Source organism: Dermacentor variabilis, chromosome 8 (genome assembly GCF_050947875.1).
Source record: "Dermacentor variabilis isolate Ectoservices chromosome 8, ASM5094787v1, whole genome shotgun sequence".
Taxonomy (NCBI): domain Eukaryota; kingdom Metazoa; phylum Arthropoda; class Arachnida; order Ixodida; family Ixodidae; genus Dermacentor; species Dermacentor variabilis.
In genome coordinates this window covers 142,577,880-142,602,152 of record NC_134575.1, presented here as the reverse complement: position 1 = coordinate 142,602,152, position 24,273 = coordinate 142,577,880, and the positions used below count along the sequence as shown (strand labels likewise).

The following is a 24,273-nucleotide window of genomic DNA, read 5'->3' as shown; positions in this document are numbered from 1 at the left end:
CCACCTAGGAGCTTGTGGAGGATATTCGTTTTCTTTAGATGTTCTTATCAGTATGGGGAAGTGGTCGCTCCCGTAAGGATTGTTCGTAACTTTCCATTCGAGTTTGGGCAGTATAGATGGGGAGACTATGCTGAGATCAATTGAAGAAAAGGTTCTGTTTGCTAGAGAGTAATATGTGGGTTCCTTCTTATTCAGCAAGCACGCGCCTGAAGAAAAAAGGAACTGTTCAACAAGACGACCTCGCACGTCTATACGAAAGTTGCCCCACAGGCAGCTGTGCGCATTGAAATCGCCAAGAACAACATAAATTTCTGGCAATTCGTCTATAAATGACTGAAATTCATGTTCGTTTAATTTGTAGTGTGGGGGGTACATAAAGCGAGCAAATGGTGACGAGTTTATTTAGAAGAACAGCTCAAACCGCCACTGCTTCAAGGGGTGTTTGTAGCTGTAAACGCTGACATGAAATACTTTTATGAATAAAAATGGCAACACCGCCTGATGATACGACAGCATCATCGCGATCTTTGCGAAACTTGACATACAGTCGGAGAAAGTTTGTCTGTTGTGGTTTTAGGAGTGTTTCCTGTAGACACAGCACTTTTGGATTGTGTTTTTGGATAAGCTCTTGTACGTCATCAAGGTTCCTAAGAAGACCTCTGATGTTCCATTGAATTATTTGTGTATCCATATTGGAAGTAAATAGGTGCTGTGTATATGGAAACAGAAGTATTAATTACAGAGATTTCAGAGATTAGATCACAGAGCTCTTTCGAGGCCCTGTAACCGGGGTTTTGCCCTTTTTGGAGCGTTCGAGGGAGACTCGCCGCTCCTTAGGCGCTTGTTGCGCCTTGAGGATAGGTGTAGTGTCCATTGCCTCTTGTGAGGCACCGAACACGTGCTCTTGCGAGCGAGAGGTTTCCCGAGAGAGTCCTGCCTTGGAGGGCAAGACCCCTGCGCCCACCAGCCCGGAAGTCGATGGGGCTCCCTGAGGGATTTGGCTGCGCCGGCTGTTGTCAGCGCTGGAAGAGGCCGGGGAGGTTGGGGCAGTCTCGGCTGCGCCCACATTCGGGGTTGATGGTCCCTTCTGCTGGGTTGGTGGAGTAGCGCTAGCTGCGACCACCATGGGGGCAAATGGCGTAACTGCCGACTCACTGCTTGTGGGTCGGGCAGCCGCCAGAGGCCGTTGTGACGCTGCCCCCTGACGTGCCACTTCGACAAAGCTTTCCTTTGGCAGGTATGCTACCCGCCTTCGTGCCTCTTTGAACGATATATTCTCTTTTACTTTTATCGTCACAATTTCTTTTTCCTTCTTCCAGGAGGGGCACGACCGCGAGTACGCGGCGTGATTCCGGTCACAGTTTACACACTGGAGAGAGTTCTCACAAGCTTCAGTGGCATGTTCAAGGGCACTGCATTTCGCACAAGTTTGGCGGCCCCGGCAGCTCTGCGAACTGTGGCCGAAATGCTGGCATTTGAAAAATCTTAGGGGATTCGGCACATATGGTCTGACACGGAACTTGATGTACCCGGCCTCTACAGACTCGGGCAGAATACTTGAACCGAATGTGAGTATTAGGTGCTTCGTTTGAATTTCTTTACCATCCCTTCTCATCTTAATTCTTCTCACATTGACAACATTCTGCTCACTGAAGCCCTCCAAGAGCTCAGTCTCTGTTAGCTGGAGCAAATCATCCGAGACAACGCCGCGGGTGGTGTTCAGAGTGCGGTGTGGAGTTACTGTCAATGGAACATCCCCAAATGATACTAGACTGGGCAACTTTTCGTATTGTTTCTGATCATGCAGCTCTAACAGGAGACCACCACTTGCAAGCCTTGATACCTTGCAGCCTGGACCAAGGACATCAGTTAAGGACTTGAAAACTAGAAAAGGGGAAATGTTTCGTACTTGTTTATCGGATTTTTCTGAATGGATCACATGGTACCGTGGAAAGTTCAGGCTTTGGCGTCCAAAGAACTGGAAGAAATCTTCGGTGCACCCTCTTTTCTGAGGGCGATCGGGAAGGCGAGGAAAGGAGCTAGCCATAGACAAATTTAAATTTCGGCAATAACGCCAGCCACCCACCGTGGAGCCCTACAAGGGGACGCTACAGGGAGTGTATGAACAGGTCCTGTAAACGCCAGCTGTACGTCATAACTATAACCAAATATGAAATAACCTCGGTTGGCTATTCACACAAGGTTAACCCTTGCTGCCTGGAGAATTGGAAGTAAAGGGAAGCCAGGAGAAGACAGGAAAGGTGGAAATTTTGAGAAAGACGAGGGCTGGAGGGAGAGACAGGAAAAGGCAACTACCGATTTCCCCCGGGTGGATCAGTCCGGGGGTGCCGTCTACGTGAAGCCGAGGCCAAAGAGGTGTGTTGCCTCCGCCGAGGGGCCGTAAAGGTCCAGACACCCGGCATCGGCTCGACCCCCAGGATCCCCTTTTCCCCGGACACGGCTAAGCCGCGCACGGTTAGACGCGGGAGGGTCCAACTCCCATGTGCTCGGGTACGTGGTGTCGCAACGCACCAAACGCTGCTGACACAGATGCCCCTGCGGGGTTCTTTGAGTGTAACTTGCTTTTGTGGGCACAGGCTCCCCCAACAGAAAGTTGGTTAAGCTATTCACAGTTTTGCTGCTGTGTTTTTTTGCCACCACTACTACATGACGATATCCTTGAGCAAGCTTGGTAAAGTAGGCCAACAGAATTTTGACAGTAAAGTTTTGTTCTGCGACGCATTATCTATCTGCGCTGTCTCATTTCGCAACAATTAAATTCTCGTGCAAGTGAATTTTTTCGCATTCCCCGCCGATTTCGTTATTGCGAGGTTCAACTGTACTTGGTAAAGAGATAGCGTCCACAAACCATTCTGTGCTTTCTGGTTGCCCAAGATTATTATTTTGACAGTACCAAGCTTCCTTCATTTCAAGAGTACTTACAGAAATGTCCAGGAGAGCTCCCGCTTGGTTATTATGGGGGCCGACAGACAAACCTATGAGCAGCGCAGTGCTATATCTTTCATAGTACACAAGCGAGGTGCTTCCGACAGATGGCGACTCCGTAAGTCCTTGACCCCAGAACCAAAAAATTGTGTATTTGGCCCATGTTAACTTGGAAAATTTAGCAATTCCCAATAGCTGTCCTTGCCAGCCTGTGCCTTATTCATCATTATCATCATAATGAGCCTATTTACCCCGGTCTTGTGCTAGCTGATTCCTGCAAACAGTCTCTGTTTATAAATTGTGCTTCACTTTCATCTATGTGGTGCCCCGTCATAATACGAATACAGCTAAACCTATTTTTCTCTCTAGACTCCTATTAAGTCAACGTTCTGACAAGGAAACCTGTCGAAATGTCATCTGCAAACTTTTCCACCACTGTCAATGATAATGAGTGATCTGCATGCTTCACATGCTATAACTCAAGGCTGCAATGGCTGTGTAGACATATGGCGTTGAACAAACCTTGGCAACCACAGTGGTGCTGGTGCTGCTGGTGCTGCTACTGCCACTAGCTATGGAAATACAACCACTTTGTTCCTGCTTCACGTGCAGCGTGGGGAGGTCCACCGAGTTGGCGAAGTGGCCGCCCACTGTCAGGCAGCTGTCTGGCTTCCTGTCCCAGGTGCGAGAGCAGCCTTGGCCACTGTTGACTGAGAGCTGGTTTGCGTCGTGCATATCTATCAGCTGGCGGTGGCTGGCGTTCGTAGAAGCCTGCAGGTCAAGCAAGGAATGGCAGAACATTGTTGCCTATGCATATTGAAAGGTTCCTGCGCAAAAAAATACAACGGGGAAGAATGCGCTAATGATACATTTCTTTCTTTTTAACTCTAAATTGGTCTAGAGCCAAACTGTTTTAGGGTTCTTTTAAGCACCTTTAGTGTTTCCCTTGGGTGTTCATGCATTGTGCAGTAAAGGTTCAGCTGTGGATCAGTGCTGTCCGCTTGCGCTTCTCTAATGTCCATGTCCTAGTAATCGAAGGTTGTGGCTTCATGGGCTGACCGTGATACCAGTGCAAGGTATCTGTCCTGGAAATGATTTTCATGTGGTTTGTAACTCAGGCAAATACTGCAGGCAGGGCAACTTTACATCAAACACACACTTCACAGCACTGACCAACATAGATAACTGATAAATGTGCCCAGCAGCATATCTAAGCAGGTCTATACTTTGAGGTTACAACTTGACTATGACAATCACCCTCCAATGTTTCTGCCAAACTTATAGCATTTTTTTGTTTTATTGATTCATTCACAAGTGTCAATGGTAGGTAAAAAAAGAAAGTTACAACTTTTTTTTTATGCAACAACCATGCACAATATAGTGTGCCGAGAACAGGTTTCATTGTAACGTACGGCGCCAAAACTCAGCGGCAAACTGCTGCTTGATACCTACAGGCTAAAAGTTACAAATGCAATAATATCTCAGCTGAAGCTTACATAAAACCACCCATGGCTCACAAAAATTTAACCCCTTCTGTGCCTTGCATGAGCTGTGTTCGTCCATGCGTTTCTGCTGAAAATGGCCAAGGCTGAGCTTTGCTCCTCGACAGTACTTTTTATTTCCTCGCTATGTCATAAATGAGATGGTTCCGTCTCAGTGCTTCTGGCAGCAGACGATCCAGTGAAAGCAGGAGCAAGATTATTCTGTAAGACATATTTTCTGCACATATGACCACACACAAAAGAAAGACACGCATCCGACAACACAGGCAATGTATGTGTCTTTGTTTTGTGTGCATCTTGTTTGCAGCAAGTATGTCTTGTAGCAACTACCAACTAAATAAATAAGCAGTTATTTATAACTGCTTATTTATAAGTAAGTTATATATAAGTTATAAGTAAGTTATTATAAATAAGTTATTCTGGTGAAGCAAGCAAAACAAGTTGGCAACAAATATGGCGCTGCTAACAGCTCAAACTTCATTGGCTTCTTCAGAGAAAAGAAAAAATGACTTCGCCAATGAATTCTGAAGGTGGAGTGCACTGCTCTTCAAGTGAAGAAGACGCTGATATTCTCCATGCAGTCAGCTCGTCTTCTACTGATGCACTCTAATGGCAAAGACGAAGCTCTTTTTGGAGCAAGTGTGTTAAAATGACAGAGTGAGGGTACAAATGCATGTTCCAGTGGGAGACTGAGAGCAGATTACGAGCAGTGATCATTCCATGGAGCAGTCGAAGCCACTCCCTGAAAATCGGCAGACTGGACTGGAACTGTGCATGACATATTTTTTTTATGTGTGCATTATCTTTTTCGTGCCAATGGCGGACCCTATGCATGACATGTCAAGGTGTGCTGCATGGCTTCTGGTGTTTGATAGTGACATCCCAGACTCAGATTCTTCAAGTTCTGATATGTGCAATGAATTGGACGCAGACAGTGATGCTGAAGCTGCCAGAGACAGGCAGATGACACTGGTAGAGAAGAGTGGAAGCGTGTGACCATGGATAAGATATCCTGGGTAACTATGAATCCGGTAGAGAACTCCTCCCTCTCTCATACTACGTCATCCAGCAGTGTGGCTTGTGTTCCAATTGTGAATTTGGAGGCACTGCTCTGTGCCAGAAAGAGGTGCCTACTCGCAGAGTAAGTCAGCTGCTCTGACTTTGCCACTTGAATAACCCGTAAGAGCGAGTATCTCACAGTACATGGCATAATGCTGTTAAACTTCACTTTTGTAATAATGGCTGAGATTTTAAATAAATACACACTTAAAATATTTTGTGCTGTTTCCTGTAAAAAAACACACCATAATAAGAAAATTTGGCAATTATGTGTCAGAATTTGGAATAATAACTTGACATGGATGGCGCTTAAGTCTCAAAGAACGAAACAGGGCCTTCCTCTTCAAGTAGAAGGATAGCATGTGACAATATGTTGCAGAAGAGGCTATAAAACATTCATGTGCATGTTTTGCATCCCAAACATCAAGATCAGTTACCTCACTCAAATATGCAGAGTTGACGTTTGATATTATTATTATGTCACATGCAGCCCTAGGGGAATTTTCCTGAAGTTTCTTAACAGTATTTGCAAATCAGTTATTAAAGTCGTTTGCTCTTTCATCCATTTGTCTTCTGGGGAAATTATGTCTTATGCTTTCGTCTATGTTGCATTTCGCTTGTCTGCCTGTTAGCGAATTAACTATCTTTCACGATTTTCTCAAATTAAATTTACACTCGTTTAGCTTATTACTGCAGTATTTATTCATTGCTAGCCTTAGTGAAGCTGTTACCTTATTTCCTGTTTGCCTAAATTCTTCTCTTAACTGTACATCTAATTGATTAGCCCTGCTTTGGCACCCACAGCTTTTCTTTGATGTAACTTAACTCTTTAATTTCATTGTTAATCCATGGTTCTTCAATTTTCCTTTTTTATATAGTAATTATCTTTTGCTTTTTATCATAAATTGATTTAAATATGCCAGTTAGCTTCTCATATGCTTGTAAATAATTTAGTGTTAATAAAGTGTCCCAATGATATTCTTTAATTAATCTATCAATCTTCTGGTTATCGAAGATATGGAATTCTTGTTTAGTTTCCCCATGTGAAAGGGGGAAGTCCTCACTGAACATTGTGAGAGCAATTAAATAATGGTCAGCAACTTTTTCTTTTACAATGCTTATTACAGGTTGCATGCTAGGAACACGTGTTAGTATGTGGTCAATACATGACGTCGTAAGTTTGTTCCCCAAGAATTCTTCTCGCATGACTCCTGTGAAGTTATTTTCTAAGCCATAACTTGAAATGAGAGTCAAACAGTCACTGACATAATTGTTAGTAGTAGAAAAGGCATCTATGTTGAGATCACTTACCAGAATTATGTTATGTTTTTCTCTAGTGTCGTTAAAAGACACTGCAATTCCCCCAAAAATGTGCCTATATGCACCTGGTGGTCTGTAGATAGTGCTCATTATGAATGATGTATGTGCACATTCGACTGATAACAGTAGTATCTCTGCTTCTTTAATAGTTATGGTCAGTCTTTTGCATAGCCAATTGTTTCTAACGTATATTATAACACCTCCTCCTCTTCTCTCGTGACGGCATACCGAAAATTGTTCAAAATTTTTTATCTGATATAACTTAGCATTGGTTTCATCTACATTCACTTCAGTAAGGATAATCACATCCAACCAGTTCTAACCAGATCTAACCATCTAACCTCGCAGGTGTATCTCTGCCGGTAATTTACTCAGCCTTTAATTGAGTTAGATTCTACTTCCATGTATACGTCATTTTCATTAAACTCACTTCATTTTCAATTCTGATAACACTGGCTCATTCTTGTTTTTTAACGAGTACTTTACCATTCTTCACTCACGCAAACTTGTACGACTTTTCTTTAGCTGCATTATTCGCCATCCACAACAACTTCCTCGCATATGATGTCAGGTTTTCATTAATGAAGATTTTATCGAACTTTAGCTGAAGTCTTTCGGCTAGCCATGCATCTCTAATTGAACTGTTAGAGAATCTAACCAGTATAGACGGAGTTGACCCTGTCCTAACTCTATAATTCTGTGAATTGCCTCTAGCTGTCCATCCATTGGCTTAGTCAGACCCAATTTTCCAGCCCAATTGTTCAAGATATCTCTCAGGTTTTCAATGTTTGACTGAGGTATTCCGTGGATTTTCATATTACTTCTCCGAGAGTACTCTTCTAAACTTTCAAGTGTTAGTTTCATCTGTGCGACCTCATCTGCCAGACTGTCTGATTTCGCAGCTCGATTCACGGTTGTCGTCTGCAGATTTTTAATCCCTTCCTTTTGTGTTTGAATTGCCTTCAGTAGCCTGTCGTACTTCGAAGAAATGTGTTCCAGTGAACCCTCCATTCCTAAAATTTGCTTATGTTGTTCCTCAAGCTTATGATGCAGAATTGAGAGCACTGAGGGCCAGCATGACTCTCCAGAACACCATGCACTGCAAATATTCGAGGCCATGGTCTCGGACTTCTGCTAACCACCAGGTGCATGCATCGCCTGCTTGGGTGCTACTCAAAGGATCTTGATAAGGAAATTCGACAAACAGCAGCCCTGTAGCCTTTCCGAGACTGCTTCAATAGCATGAATGACTCGCTTACAACAAATTTATGAAAAGTGAATTTTCGTTGCAGTTGGTCTTTCAAATGTGCAACACAGTTAAGAGAAGTCAGCATCTTTGAAAGCCGTTCTTTAAGTAACAGATGGTTGTGTGTGAACCTTGCCTGCCCGTGTGGATCCAGAAGAAAAACACTACGAAACAGCATAGGCTGTGTGCACAACTTGTAAAGGCGGGTTTTCGAAAATGGATAATCAGAACTCTTTGCAGCCTACTCAAGGCAAAGTTGGCTTTATGTAGGACTGGGCAGCCGAATAAATGATCCCACAAACAAAAAGACTGTGTAATGTAAAATATAATAGCATCGCACCTGCAAAAAGAAAATACTTTGTTATGCTTCACTACTTATGCAACACACTCCCACTGAAAGGGGTAAAAGAAGATAGAGCCCTTCCGATGGACTTTGGTGGCGACCCAAGGAATTTCCCCAGCACCTCAATGATTCCGATTAATCATCATCATAATTTCATCAATTAATTAAGTCGAGCGCAAACGACACCTTTTGACCGCTCGCGTCGTTGTCAACAGCAATGTCAATGAGTTCTTTTTTTCTAAAAATGAAATAGAACCGAAGAAGCATTTTTTTTCGTCTTACAATATAACACCAGGATGTTTTTAGCAATGAGTAGTTGAGCACTAGTGACAGAATTTCACTGGGGAGGGCTTTCATCATCGGGCAAGTGCTTGCATGTCCCGAGGGAGTCTGTAATCATGTCTTGCATTTACCTCAATTTTTCGATTATTAAGGCTCTGTTCACAATTATATTGATGCCCTAGAGATTCTCGAGCACTAATCTATCACTTTAGCTTGATTTAGTATTTGCCTTTAGTGTCCCTTTATAGGACAAGATGATGTCCATCATCATCATGGGTGACTTCAACGTGGACCTATATAAACCTGAAAACAAATGGCCGCCAGTGTTTATGCAAGAGATATGTGGTGTGCAGTTGGTGCCCCTTTATCTACAAAGATTGGGGGAAGCAAGCGATCGTGTTTCTGTGAGGGGTGCTCATGAATTATATGTGTAGAGTGTGCCAATGGATGCGCCACTGGTGATGGCCTTGCTAAGTGCGCTCTGGAAGGAGGCACCCATCGGCTGCTGTTTTCTGCATCATTGCTCATGATTTTGTTTTATTCCCATTTTCGAAGTGAAATAAACAACACCCACCACGTGTGTGTGGTAGCTGAAGCTTCAAGGCATGTTGAAAAGCAACTCTTGTGTGATGAGGTGCTCGAATCCCTAAAAGGTCGCCAGTGACACTGTTCTTCTCATTCCCTGCGAGGCCTCACGTGTGGGAGCAATGGAGCACCACCATTTGGTAGAAAACTTCTGGTTCCCATGCTATCTTTCTGTCACTGTGAAGCTTGTCCCACTCAATGTTTACTTGGGTGAGTGACAGGGTTGATACCAACATAGCCACATTTCAGTTCAGTTTGTCCACCATGCCTTGCCGCTACCGTTTGCTGCCTCTTTACTATTTTGCTCTAGCTGGAGTGCACGAGTGTTTTGTGTTGTGTGTTAAAGCTGCTGCAGCCTGCAAGCACTGGTTTTGTTGGTTTTATGCAATGCACTAAATTGTCGCACCAGCTGTCATGCACTTCATGTTATTGGATCTATTTTATGCATGGCTTCGCACATGTTGAACTGCTGCTACTTGTTTCATGCAGAACTGTTTAGAACGACAAAAAGCTGAGCTGGTTGGTAAGGATTCATTATGCAAAAAGTAATCGAAGCCTTCGATTACTTTACATAAGGAAGAGTTTAAGTGCCTTAACAGTTATCTCTCCCGTAGAACGGTACATGTACCCGACTGACACGTGGTGATACCATTCCAGAGCTTGTGCAGATGAGTTTTGTGTCTTTCTTGTTTTTTTCGCCTCGGTGCTCCCATCAGTTGACAGTTGGCGTTCGTGTTGTTCACTTCTCCTCTTGTGTCCTGTCTGCATGCCTCACCTTTTTGTAGAACTGTTGTCAACTTTTTTTAAGCACAAGGTTTTCACCTCACCTCATTTGCAGCTGGATTAAATCACATTGTGTTTTACCAGACTGGTTGGATGAATGAATGAATGATAAAGTGCTTCTTTAACAGCTTTATTCTTTTTGCCTGACAACACCCTCGACACTGATTAGTTACAAAATATTTTAGAAAAGAGGTAGCTCAGGACGAGGATTGCTGTTAGCTGCTCCATATGGTATTGCTGTTCCACTTTCACTGAAAGAATTCCAAGTCGTTTGTGAAGTCAATAAAGCTTGCTGCTGTCTGCGGAGTTACCGCACAGAGTACTTTGTATCTTTCACAGCTTGGTGCCTTTTTCGTGTGCACTTGGTGATCATATTATTTTTTTGTTAATATCCATTGTGGCATAGAAGTGCAACATTTATGCTGGAAAGGACGGCCTTGCCGCCAGCGTCCACTTACCTTCGCTGGCGCTGCTCCGACTTTAAATATAACATACGGCTTCTCTCTTCAGTAACATAAAAAAAATATACTCATAATCTGGTAAGACGTTTGCTTCGTAAGTTTCGAAGCAGGTCACTAAGAGAATTTCAAGCAGAGAAAACATTTCTATGAAGGGCAGTTTGTTGGCGTATGCAACGGCGGTGCAGTGCTAACTCACACTATTATTCATCTGTGCGTTTGGTGACTGGCCTGATTAATGTATGCATTTGCATTAACAATTTCACAATTGCTCTTCATGAGGCAATTTTCATGGCAGTTATTCAATGATGTCATGTGCATTCACCGCTAGCAAGTTCACTACAGTGTGTGCCGGCATTGCACCAAGCTGAGTTGTCTGAGATACAAGTCTGCATCAACAGTAACGCAGCAGGGTAGAATTAAAAAAAAGATAATGATTGAGATATAATTAACAAATTGAAATGGCTACTTAACACTATTTCCACTTTGTAACCGGGCTTCGTTATGCTTGTCTGCAGGATGCATCTGCCATGTAAGCGGACTAGGTTGTCCCAAACTCTGGTAACATTGTGTACATGTCTGCTTTCATGGAGGCTTGCGCCTTTCCTGCAGCTGTCACCACAAAACAAGCCGTGTGGCACCCGAACAAAAGAGGAATCGCAGCCGCAAACTTCAGTCATCAGTGCTGCAAAGGGTTGTCATCAGCTACTGCTCAGAAGTTTGCTTTTGAAACTACCCACTAGATGGCCATCAGTGGCGCTTCTATAGGTGGCGCACTATGGATATATGTATGCCAGGACGACTTGTGTTTCACCATTCACAGGCCTCTGCTTTCCATATTTGCAATATCTCCTCCCAAAATGCATCGGGTTGCTTTGGAAGACCTAACTACCATGGCATGAAAAGTGTCATGCTGCGAAATGACCATGACAGTGTTCTCTTTCAGTGCCAAGATGTAAAATAAACATCTATACAATGCCTCATAAAAAAACAAATTACTCAGACAACTTGAGTAATCCTCCTATAATCATGTGTACCAAAGTCAGTGTGTACATAAATTAACGCACAAACATTTGTTTCAGACTCCATGTGTTTTGAATCTGCTTCATTTTATTTCCTGATGCTTTCTTCCTAGTGCAGTCTCGCCACATTCCTGTGTGCACATACTCTTCGAAAAGACCATGTCGTTTCTCAAACACTTAGACCTTGCATGTTTACGCTCCTACTTGTCCAATTCAATGTCATAACTCTTACTCATACAAGCAATCCTTGTTCATTTAAATGATGTTCCAACTTGTTGAGCGTGACTGACCTGCATGTCATTTTCTGTATTCAAGCACGTGCTAGTCGCATATGCTTTGGTCTAGGTATTTTGCAAGTATTTAATGAGTTGTAGAAAGAAAGCTTGATTGATGGCAAGGACGTGCAACCGGATCTGGGACCATATTTACAAAACTTGGCTACAGCGCGTACATAGACAGAAGGACCAGAAGAACGACGGGCGCTTGTCGTCGTCGTTCTTTCTGTCCTTTTGTTTATGTACACGTTGCAGTCAATTTTTCAATGGAATACCAACTAGCCCGCACCCAAACCCTGCGTCACAAAGGCGCTCTTGCGCTAGATTTGTTCGTAAGGGAAAATCTAACCAATCCCGACGCCGAGCGAGCCAATTGCAAAGAACACTCACGAGCGAGGTACTTTGTAAGTCCGGCCCCCGAACCGCCTGGATGGGCGCAGCGCTGCTGCTGGCCTCGGCGATGCGGCGGCGTTTCTCCGGGCTCGTGTAGAGCGTGGGCACCGTGGCGGTTCTAAGTAACAGTGAATTGTTGTGGTAGGCAGAGCCCGTGGTGCGCCTAAGCCACTTGGAGGTGAAGTGCAACGTACAGACGAAGCCGGTGCGACTGTCGGGCAGCCAGTTGCTTTTGCCGGGGCAGCCGCGCACGAAGTCGAGCCAGGCGCCGTAGAGCTTCGACTGGCGCCGGTCAGGGAAAGGGAGCAGCACGGCGTTCGGGGCGCGCTGCAGGCCGCACACGGCGCAGCGCGGCGGTTCGGCGTCTTCCTTTGGCATGATGCAGCTGTTGCACGCCACTCGAGTCGTGAAAGACTAGACCAGTGGCTAGACCCTGTTTGAGCGAACTCGCGCACGACGGCACGGCATCGATCATTGAACGAAGGTCGCACAACGCACACCGGCACCAAACCACATATTAAGCCATTGTGCCGACACGCACCGGGATACCTTCTTCCGTTCCTTAGCACAATGTTCACACAAGCGCTGGCGATAGTGCTGGCGATGATGTCGTTCACCACAGCTAAAGTGACCCACAGTCACTACGGTTTATTCTGGAAATTCCGCCATTTTCTTCAAAGCGTGACGTAGGCGCGACGCTTACAAAATGGCGCTGATGTCTTTGTTTTGCTTTCGTAACGTGACGTAAACTTGACGTTTTGCTTATAAAACTGAAATGAAGGCACTGAACCTCACGTTCATGATAAATTAAAACTGTTTTCCTTTCCAGTAAAAGTAAAGCAGTTAGCTCAAAGCGTACGATTATTCCGTTGAAAACGCTTCTTGCTTCCGTCGTCTGCTGCGTACAAGCCGTTCTTTCTGTATTTAGCCATGAATGGTATATATGCATGTATACAGGCACGTACACAGGATTTTTTTTCGGGGGGGGGGGGGGGGGCAATCCAAGATAACTTTTCTATGCAAATGAGGGGGAGGGTACTTTTACAAGTACAAATGTGAAAAGTACCTACCATTCGCCATAAAGCCACGTAAACCCGCAAAAGAGAATTGAAATTACGTGTATCTCACAGGTACACCTGTGAGATACACCTCTTCTTGGCAAAAGAAGAACCACATCAAATGGACTCGCGCATGAATGATGTGCAGGAAGAACCTTGGCAAGAACAAGTTAAGCAGCGAAAGTGCAAAATATAGATTTGTAGTAGCGTTTTTTGAATTAGCTCTGGAAGAATTATAGAGAAATGTATATTTGCGGAAGAATCACAGTTCTTTTGGATCCCTCCTATACAGCTCTACCAAGCGCCAAAACCGACTCGTGTCGTTATTTGGGAAGTTGCGTAAGGATGCGAGGTCACCAGTCCCGTACAACGGCGTAGAGCGCAGGACGCTGCGGTTCTAGACGTACATACTGCGCCCACCGAGGAAGGTTAGAAAAACACCCCCGTTAGCACAGCAAGGAAGTAGATACGTCAGGCGACTCGATTGATAACTGTAGAAGAGTCATTCAAAACACACATAATTATTCTCCACTTCCGGCGGCGTTTTCTCTACTTCCTTTTTAAATAAAAAGATGTTGATCCATAAATGTTTTCACAAACCATTTTCGCTTGTCCTCCCTGTTTGGCTGTTGCCTTAGCTTTCTCCCTTAGTAGATCGCTTAATTTCTCATCTCCTTGCGACTCTTATTTCCAGTTGCCAATTTTGCACGAACAGTGCTGTACAATTAGGGAAAAACCAGACGAGGTAAGGGGTGACAGTCATATTGCTTATGGGTTGAACGGTCAATGCAGGGTTTGATGATGGACGCTGTTTCGCAATATTTTATTTGTCACCTTATCTAAACCATATCGTGGATATATGGTTCCGAGGATCTGCCAGCGTCGCGGCGAGCCATCACTCGAGGAAATAATGAAGCAAAAGGAAAAGTTAAACGCAACTCGCGTTTTCTCCGGCCACAACTCGTTCCACGAGCATACAGACCAGGTGGCTATGAACAGAGTCCCTTTCCTGGCCCCTGGAGCAGTCTAAACAAAGAAGGTTGAACTAACATAGTAACAGCGATGCGCGTGATCGTCGAATAGATGGTGACATAAAAATTGTGTTGGGCATCATAAATAAAGTAAAATATTATGATTAAAACAATAAACTACGCCCTGCCTGTTGCAATAGATGGTGACAACTGAATTCATATTGAGTTTATCGCGTGGGCACCGAATCGCTGAGAAAACTGGCCCCTACACCCCAGGAGATGCCGATAACTACCGCCATCCAAAAGGAGTGAAAAACTTGACAACCTTTCCACTCTGTGGAGATGGAATGGCAGCGAAAGCTGACGACAGTCAAATATCTCAAACGAAAAGCAAAGTGTTTCACCTCCGCTGCGGGTCGGACTGAATATAGTGCAATATCGGGCCGACCAGCCGAATAGAACAGCACCCCGCGTACTTGGGCCAATCCCGAAATTAGTGAAACAAGGGGCCGACCCTCGGCAGAGGTGAAGCAAGCGTTAAGCACCCCGCATAAGTGGGCCAATCCCGAAAGTAGTGCAACACCGGGCCTAGCCATGGCGGAGGTGAAGCAGGCGTTAAGCACCCCGCATACGTGGGCCAATCCCGTAAGTACTGCAACACCGGGCCGACGTGCAGCAAAAGTGAAACACACGTTAAGCACTCCCCATACATAGGCCGATCGCGAAGATAGTGCAATACCGGGCCAACCCCCGGCGGAGGTGAAGCAGGCATTAAGAACTCCCCACACGTAGGCCGATCCTGAATATATTGCAATACCGGGCCCACCCACGGCGGAGGTGAAGCAGGCGTTAAGCGCTCGCCATACGTGGGTCCATCTCGAAGGTAGGTAGTGCAATGCCGGGCCGCGGTCGAGGTGAAGCACTCCCCGTACGTGGGCCCATCCCAGAGATTCTGAAATGGCGCGTTATAGGTTCCCGATTCCACAGGGGTATGTGCTTTGGAGCCTTTTTGCACTGGATGGCTCACAGGGAGATTTTTTCGGTTAACTGACGTCGAAAAAAAAACTACGGAAGTTAGTCATACACTGCTTTAGTTGTAAGAGGCAGCAAAATGTTGACTGCCGAGTAGATTGATTTGTCGGCGCTTTAGGAATGTGTGTGAGGAGTGGTGGCGTGGGCAGATAGGGGGGGGGGGGGTATGCCACTTAATTTCGGGGGGCGGCCCGGGCCCCCCCGGGCCTCACTTGGGTACGTGCCTGCATGTATACCTACGTATTTACTCCTTTACTTTTGCGTTGATATTATCCACCAATCAGATAGCCTCCGTTTAGTTATTTCTACCCGTTCAAAGTCTGTTTTACTTTCACTGTCTTTAAAACCCAAAGCTTTGGATAGTTCTCCGTTACAATGTACTCAACTGCAGGGTGAAGTTGTTTACAAGCAAGTATCAGGTGTTCAGCCGTTTCCTCCTCCTCTCCACATGCCTCGCACAACAAATCTATCTCCTGGTATCTGGCTCAGTACGTTTCAGTTCGCAGTACACCTGTCCTGGCTTCAAACAACAATGAGCTTCCCTTAGAGTTATCGTAAATATTTTCTTTGTCTATTTCTTGCTTAAACGTCCTGTATGTCTCTAATGCCGATTTGGTTTGCATTTCTGTTTTCCACATACCCCTCTCCGTCTCCTTAACCTTTTTCTTGACGGATGATTCCTTATCTGTCCCCCCACTGCTGCCCAAGTATTTGCTTGTCAATTTTCTAGTTCGCTTCCTCCACCATGTGTCAACATTCATCGTGTCTAAGTAACTGAAAACCTTCCTAGCCCACCACATTTCCCCCATTTTTTCTCAATCGCTCCTCAAATGCTACCTTGCTACTAGCCTCTCTGCCCTCGAAAGAAGGCCATCCCAGATCCCCCTGCACCCCAAGATTTGGTGTCTTGCCATGTGATCCCAGAGCGAGCCTACCCACACCACGTTGCCTAGTTTCCAACTGTTGCCGGGTCTCTGCTCTCATACATAGAAATGCATTGGCAAAAGTCAGGCCTGGAACCATTACCCCCTTCCCTATCCTTCGTACTACCTCGTACCTATTGTAGTTCCACAGTGCCCTACTCTTCATAATCGCTGCACTTCTGTTACCTTTGGTCATTAGATATTTTTCGTACTCTGTCAGATACTCAACGCCATTATTTATCCACACCCCAAGGTACTTGTATTTATAGACTACCTCCAGCGCGGCCTCCTGTATCCTATGCTCGTCGTAAACGTTATCATTAAAATCATCACTGCTGATTTTTCTTTGCTAAACTTCAAGCCTAATCTGTCTCCTTCTGTACCACATATGTTCATCAATCCCTGCAGATCTTCTGCGTTGTCAGCCATTAATACAATATCATCCGCGTACATCAGTCCTGGTAATGACTGTTCAATCAATTTTCCTTGTTTGAAAAATGATAGGTTGAAGCCGACTCCGCTTTGCTGTATTTTGGCCTCTAAACCTTGTAGGTACAGCATAAACATCAGAGGTGACAATGGGCACCCCTGCCTAAGCCCCCGCCGAATCATCACAGGCACTGAAACCTGCTTTTCCCATTGTATAATTACCCGTATACATTTATAGATATCTTTTAAGAAATTGGTTACTCCATCTTGCACTCCTAAAGTTTCCAGAATGCCCCACAAGCCCTCTTGAAGTACAATGTCATAGGCTCCCTTGATATCCAAAAAAGTCAGCCATAGGAGTCTGTGTTCCTTTTCAGCTATTTCAATGCACTGTGTAAGTGATAACAGATTGTCTTCTAGCCTCCTATACTTCCGGAACCCATTCTGTAGCTCTCCAAGTACCCCCTCGTTCTCTACCCATGCCTGCAGTCTGTCCTTTATAATCTGCATAACCACCCTGTAAACTGCTGACGTCACTGTTATAAGCCGGTAGTTATTTATGTCCGCTTTGTCCCCCTTTCCATTATATATCATTCTCATCCTACTTAGCCTCCATTCGTCAGGTACATTACTATCCATTAGCATTTTGCTCACCACCTCCCTTAATGCTTTCTTAGATTTCAGGCCCAATTTCTTTATTAACATAATTGGAATACCATCGGGGCCTGCCGATGTGCTACTTGGTACCCTCTTCTCGGCCCTTTCCCACTCTCTTTGTCCAAGCGAAAGCAGTGGATTGACCGGGCTATCCCTCTCCGACATACTGCATGTACCACTTCTCTGTTCTGTAAATTTTCCCCTCATCATGGTTCCTATATACTCCATTGCCTCCTTTTCTTCTAACCGAGTACCTTGAGCTGTTACTATATACCTCTGCTCTAGGCTTGTCCTATTACCCAAGGAGGTCAGATGTTGCCAGAATTTCCTAGCTGGCTGTTTATCTGTTTATTGCTTATTTCTGACAGCCATTGGTACCCTTTTGTCTTGATTTTCTCGTCGATCAAATATGATGCTTCCCTTCTGCATTTTATGTAGTTTACCCACTTCCTCTATACTTCTGCTTCAGGTTCTCCCTTACTTTTGGAATACCTGTGTTCCCTGGAGGCTTCCTGAAGTTTCTTTATGGCCTTCTTATCCTCTTCATCCCACCATCTCTTGAGTTTTCGTATCCCTTGCCTTGTTTTCCTGACTCGCGCCTTACCTAGCTCACGCTCAAATAGTCTCATTAACTTTGGGTAAGTCCAATCAGTTTCAGTACCCTCTGATATTTCCTCTTCAATTTGTTCGGCTGCTATTTTCACTTGGTCTTCTGAGTAAGAAAACCACATCTAGCATTTCCTCACGCGTCGTACGTGCTTTAGTTTCCCTCTTAAAACTTAACTTGATACGTTTGTGGTCGCTACCTATACTTCTGGAGCCCTGTTCATCTATAATCATGGCTCCTAATCTACCGTACATCCTATGTGACATTAACGCATAATCTATTGTCGAGTGTCGACCCCCTACCTCCCATGTTATGATCCCGTCACACTTTTCAGTAGAGTTACAGGCAACTAAGTTAAGCCTCTCACACATATCCAGCAGCATGTTACCTGTGGAGTCTGTGTACCCATCCATATCTTTAACAGGCGCATTCATGCCTCCTAATACAATTATCTCGCATCCTTTACCTAGCTCATTGATGTCCGCTGCTATACAGTCCAACATTTTTTTTTGTTTTCCTCTTTAGCATTTGATCCTGTCCAAAGGTATACAAAGCCTAGAAGTTTTTTCGCCCCTGCTACTTTTCCTTTTAGCCATAAGTGCTCCTTGCATTGCTGTTTGACCCTTTGCCAATTTGTATATTTATGAATGAGTGCTCCAATTCCCTCGCCCTTTCTACTACCCTGCACTCTGTTGCAGTATTCCTATGCATAATCAGGGTTACAGGGCGGTTGTTCCATGTCCCTAAGATGTGTCTCTACAAACCCATAAACCATTAAGTTCTCCTGCCTTAGTTGTTCTTCGATTTCCTACCATTTTAGCCTATTTCTGCCACCTTGCATGTTAATGAACCATATGTCTGACTTAATTTGGCTCTGGTGCTTATTTCTGTCGCCTCTCCTACAGTACCGATGTTTGCTTGTTTGTGGCTCCTGCCTCGAATCGTCCACGCATACACTGCTTTTTTCAGGGCTCGGGGTCCCCATGAAAAAGCTGTTGCCTGGCGACCCATCCTGCCCCCTATCCTTTTGCCAGTGGTACCACTGTAGTGAATGCCATCCTGCACAAATAGCCGGAAGCCGGTTCCGTATACGTCCCTGTTGACCTCCATCACGTTGTACCCGAGTCGTCCGCTCAGACTCCTAATGACCCGATTGGCCTCAAACACCCTCCTTTCTACCTGGTAAGTCTGGGCCTGGACCTCTGGGATAGTGCATATGGTCACATGCACCCTCCCGGAGGCCTCTCTAAGCTTACTCAGCCCAGTCTCAATGTGCCTCTCAAGGTTCTAGCGTCTCCCCTTAAGCACGTCATTGAGCCCAGCATACATAATGACCAAGCTGTTGCTCTCCGTGCTGTCCCCTACCACTTCCCGCGCCTTGGTCATTGCTTCCGCCATGCCCTTGCCCGCTTGCGCCTCCACCTGTACTCGCCCGTCAGCGTTCACTCTCGCCATCAAGCCTTGTTCAGCCCTCCCCACGTTGGAGTCCCCTATCACCAGGACACCTCTGCCTGCGAACCGTTCGCCTCCAGCCTGTGTCCGCTGTCCCTCCATTTGCGCCCGCTGGCGCCCCTGTGGCTGCAGCGTCGCCTCACTCGGGGCGTGTTGCGCTGCTTCACTATAACAGTGCCGATACACCGGCGGCGAGCTGACGGCCGCTTGTTCTGGCTCCCTGCCTCCCACTTCACCTGTAGGGTCTACCCTACTTTCTGAGTTTTTGCCACCGCTTTGATGTCCTGACCCGACATTCTCCGCTGCCCGCGTCTCAAGCGCGTCGAGCCGCCTTTCCAGTTTGGCGCTCCTTTCTTTCTCTTCCTCAAGCTCAGCCACGGTCCTTACTAACTGCGCGGCCTGGGCCGCCTCCACCTTGACGAAATTGTCAACTTTCGCCTGCAGTGCTACCCGCTTCCCCTGCTCCTCCCGCAGGTCTGCCTGAAGCTCTTCGAACTTAGCCGCCCAATTCCCTTCCAGTTTTTGGACGGCTTCCCTGACGCCCTCGCTCGACCTGCACGTGAAGCTAGACCCCTCCGCGTCTGCTAAATTCTGGATTTAGTCTCGTCGAGGAAGCACCATCGCAGGCACTCGTCGCACTGCACTTGCTCCCCGTCCCCCACGGCCTTCACGTTCTTCGATTTCATCGCTAGGTAAGTCCCTGGGCCCAACGAGCAAGTGCGCCAAATCACTCAAGCAAAGCCGACCTCGACCGCTATCCCAAACAAAAATAAAGAATTATCACTCCCTACCCCATGTAAGAATCCGAAGAGCTAGCTGAAAGAATTAAATAAGCCTGTCAAATAGGTCCCTCCTACCACCTAGGCCTAACGGGGGAGCCGGCAGACCTAGACAAAGCCGGTACGTTTACTACTCTTACTAAGAGTTCAAAATTTGCGCCCCTACTCCATGCAAAAGAAAACACTTCAAAACACTAGCTAATAAAGATAAAAGAGTACTTAGCTACGAACGAAGTCGCTGAAGCCTCGAGCGCAGGAGCGTCCGCGAGCCGCAGGCGAGGACTTACGGAGTCGCCATCTGTCGGAAGCGCCTCCCTTGCGTAGCATGAGGGATCACGCGGCGCGCTCCTCACAGGTTTGGCTTACGGCGCTTGATAAGAACACCACGCGGCAGCCCTCCTGTACATTTCTGTAAGTACTCTCAAAACGAGGGAACTTTATTACTGTCGAAATAATAACCTTGGGCAAACCGAAAGCACAGAATCGTTTACAGACGCCATATCTTTACCGAATACGTATAGTGAAAGCCACTGCGCGCGGTCGCCGCGATGGAGTCTCCCGTACCGGCTTGCGTGAAAGGTCGGCAATCGCTGAGCACAAACTATGTGAAATATGTTCTTATAGTGGGCGGTCTGTATAACGAAATGGCGCATAACAGAACGAAGCCTCAATGCATGCAGCGATCGCACTGGTTCGCGGCGACAGACTACGCGTCTGCATGCATATCCGCGCACAATGTTTCGCTTTCACTGAGAGCGTTTTCGCACCGTACTGTGAGCTTTAGGTCGCATAATATGAGCATTTGACAGACCACGAGCAACCATTGTTGCGTGGATGTTATCAGAGCTGTTCAAAAACAACTTCTTTTAACAAGGGACTTCGACGCCTACGGCGACTGTGATGTGCCGTCACGGTGATTCAATATTTTTTTTCTTCCAAATTCTTGGACGTTTTAATATTATTTCTAAAGTTGCGTCGCACTGTATACAGTGAGCGGGCGATTTCGCGCTGCTTCTTTTTCGTAATCCAGTGCGTTAATCATAACAGAAACATGACCATATGCCATATGCCTTTGCTTAATGTGCTTCTTATTTTACTACTCCCTTTACATTCCAGTAAACTTGCCATTTTCTAGCATCAACAAATTCATAGACCAAACCGTCGTGACATGCGCCGGGCAGCTGAGCGCGGGCGAACGTCTCATTGCGCGTTTTCTGCTACTCACCGAACATCGCACTCTCGGCGCCGTAGCAGAAATATTACTCGCGTCTGTGCTTGCTGCATACCCGAGTTGTAGCCGATGGCTGTTTACCGGTTCTAAGTTTCGAAAGCCCAGCTGCACGCAGCTTCTTGTCCTGCGGCTACGTGTGAATAAGGCTGACACCGGGCTCCTTTGCGTACGTCCGGCACTGTGGCACCGAGCAGTAGCCTACCATGCTGCACGCTGTTACGATCGGCCTACAGGGTTACTTCTCTGCAAAGCTATCTCAGCCCGCTGCAGTTGTTTCGATCTACCCGCGGGGGTAGCGTTCTTCAGAGAACCGGTGACGACGACAGCGCTAACCGACCATGTACTTCATTTGGAGAACTGGAGACCACGGCAGCGTTAATCCACCATGCGCATCCTTCGGAGAGTCATCGACGGCAGCAGTGCTGGCTACGTTTGGCGGACCGCGTACTGTTGGTTGATTTGCCGTGGCCTTCGTGGTCTATTTGCAGCAAGGGAGCTTCTCTAACAAAGGGTGTTTTCCGGTGCGTTCTTCGGGCCCCAGGATTCATCACAGTCTGCTGACACTCCTGTCGGCTACCGGAGAAGTCAGCTCTGGAATTAAGAGGCGCCGGCTGGGGTAAGCTTGACAATCTGGCTACGAGGACCCTCTAAACTCGGTGGGTTCTAGGCATCCAAAGTGCGTATGTGAGTGTGTGAGCCCTCCCCCTCAAAGGCGCGTCGACTACGCCCCAACGACTGTGGGCGGTCCGATTGGACGAAGTTTGGACAGCAGTTTTCCCTCCCCTAGCGAGCTAGGGAGGACAGAGGCTTTTTAAGCAGCAGTTCGTCGGCTGCTAGGAGTGTGCTTGGTGCTTGGAGCTCGTGTGCTGTGTGCTTCGTCTTGCGTGCTCCATTTGGGAGTCATGCTAGACTGCTGAATTGTATCTCATGTTTTAATGTAAATAAATCCTGTACTCCTAGTTCTCGATGAAAGCAAGTTACTTCCTACAACCACGTCCCAAGCGTGGGTGAGTTGGACGACGGCATGGGCCAGCTACCACATAGTTCATGCCCGATTACAAACCTTACAACTGGATGCCAGCGGCGAGATCGTCCTACAACTCTAATAACGCCTCCAAAGGCAGCCACTACCTATTATAGTGATTTCAAATGTTGTTAAACAGACAGCATAGGCGGGAAAGCCTCACCACTAAATCAGAACCGCAGCGCAGCAGGTGGGACTTTAAACTCGTTTTCAGCTCGCTGCGGCGCTTCCGAAGCAGCCGAAGCGGCCACTGTGTCCAGGTGATCCCTCATGCCACGTCACGCCGACGGTGGCGCCTTCTTTTCCAGTGGTGGAGCTCGCCCCCAGAGAAGCGAAGGCACGAGACGTTCATTTGAGAGATCCCCAGTCGTTTGTGCGCATGCGCGAGTAAGAGCAGGCGCGAGAGCGAAAATCTGGGGGCTTTTGCTCCCTGAATATATGACTATGTCTAGGCACTTAAGGAGGAGGTTTCTTAGCGCGTGTTGTATGCGCTTGTCCCCTAGACATGCCGGCATTTCGCAGTGCGGTCGAGTTTCTTTACGCTCCGCTGCTGGCTGCTCTTTCCACACTGGTTGCAGGCAGGGCACGGACGCCCCATTTGGTGATCTCTGTGTCTGAAGGTGCAATGTCCTGACTGGTGTTGTATAAATCGCGGGTCGCTTTTTTCGTCGCGATGATAGCGTGGACGTATACAAGCAGGGCTCCAGGAGGGCACATGTAATCGGCAACGGAAGTCTCAGCACCTGAGGTTATACTAAAGTAGACAGCGCCGGATCTCCAGGGCACCCAAATGGTAGCGGGGGATCAAAGCTGGAAGCAGGGCGGCCCGTGGGTTGAGGCCGCGGTAGCCGAAGCGTTCCAGGGGGTGTTCGCATAAAAAATTGCCTGTCCGCGATAGCGGACAGCTGGTACACCCCTAGCTGGCAAGCGCAGAGGCGTTGTTTGGTGTCCCGGAGGTGCCGTCAATAATGCGAAATAATGACACGTTGTTACAATGAGTAAAAATCACGATTGAATAAATGTAATTACGTCCAGCCGCCAAATTGTGACGCTATAGGTTCAGCACTACCACGCCCCGCGACTTCTGCAACACCGGTGATAACTTTGCCTCTGAAGGTACGTCGGACCGACTTTCTCACGCCTGTGGCGCTGTTGCTGGATCAGTCATCGTCACCGGCGGCCTTTAAGCCACTTGCGTTAAACCGCGGTTGCTAAGGCGCTGTGCTCTGCCCTCTAGATATTCAATATATGCCGGGCCGCATTATTGAAAGTCCAGAAGGCAGAGCGTCTTAGCAACCGCGCTTGAACGCAAGTGACTGAAAGGCCGCCGGTAACGATGACTGACCCAGTACCAGCACCGCAGGCGCGAGAAAGTCTGTCCGACGTACCCTCAGAGGCGAGGTTATGACTGATGTTGCAGAAGTCGCGGGGTGCGGCAGTGCTGAACTTAGCGTCACACGTTGGCGGCTGGACGTAATTATATTTACTCAATCGTGTTTTTTACTAATTCTAACAACGTGTCATTATTTCGCATTATTGTCGGAGACTGCAGGACACCAAAGCTAGAACCCGGACTGGTCCATGGGTTGGGGCTCGCCGAAGACTGCGCGTGCACGGCTGTCCACCATCGCGGACAGCCAATTTTTATGCGAACACCCCCTGGCACGCTTCGGCCTCCGCGGTCCCAACCCACGGGCCGCCCTGCTTCCAGCTTTGATCCCTCCGCTACTCCTTGGGTGCCCTGGAGATCCTGCACCACCTGCTAATTACTATAACCTCAGGTGCCCTCCTGAGACCTCCGTTTGCCGGTTACATGTGCCCACCTGGAGCAATGCTTGTAAAAAAATCCAATCTATCGTCGCGACGAAAAAAGCGACCCGCGACTTATACAACACC

The 24,273-nt window shown here is 46.8% G+C and overlaps 1 protein-coding gene and 1 pseudogene across 5 annotated transcripts in view; both read right to left on the bottom strand.

Moving 5' to 3' along the window:
* LOC142590638 (uncharacterized) overlaps positions 1–12,914 on the bottom strand; it is a 48,265-nt gene extending 35,351 nt beyond the window's left edge. For 2 of the 5 annotated variants that reach the window (XM_075702989.1, XM_075702992.1), the window contains exons 1-2: positions 12,212–12,909; positions 3,469–3,717 (exon numbers count right to left, since the gene is read on the bottom strand). In XM_075702989.1, coding sequence (XP_075559104.1) covers positions 3,469–3,717; positions 12,212–12,592 — 630 coding nt within the window. In that variant the 5' untranslated portion in view covers positions 12,593–12,909. Of the gene's footprint in view, positions 1–3,468; positions 3,718–3,878; positions 3,985–12,211 lie in introns of those variants that run through there. The other 3 variants (XM_075702993.1, XM_075702990.1, XM_075702994.1) reach the window with 3 other exon arrangements.
* A 2,742-nt stretch (positions 12,915–15,656) lies between these two features.
* LOC142591591 (uncharacterized) lies at positions 15,657–19,445 on the bottom strand (annotated as a pseudogene).
* Between the last annotated feature and the right edge of the window lie 4,828 nt (positions 19,446–24,273).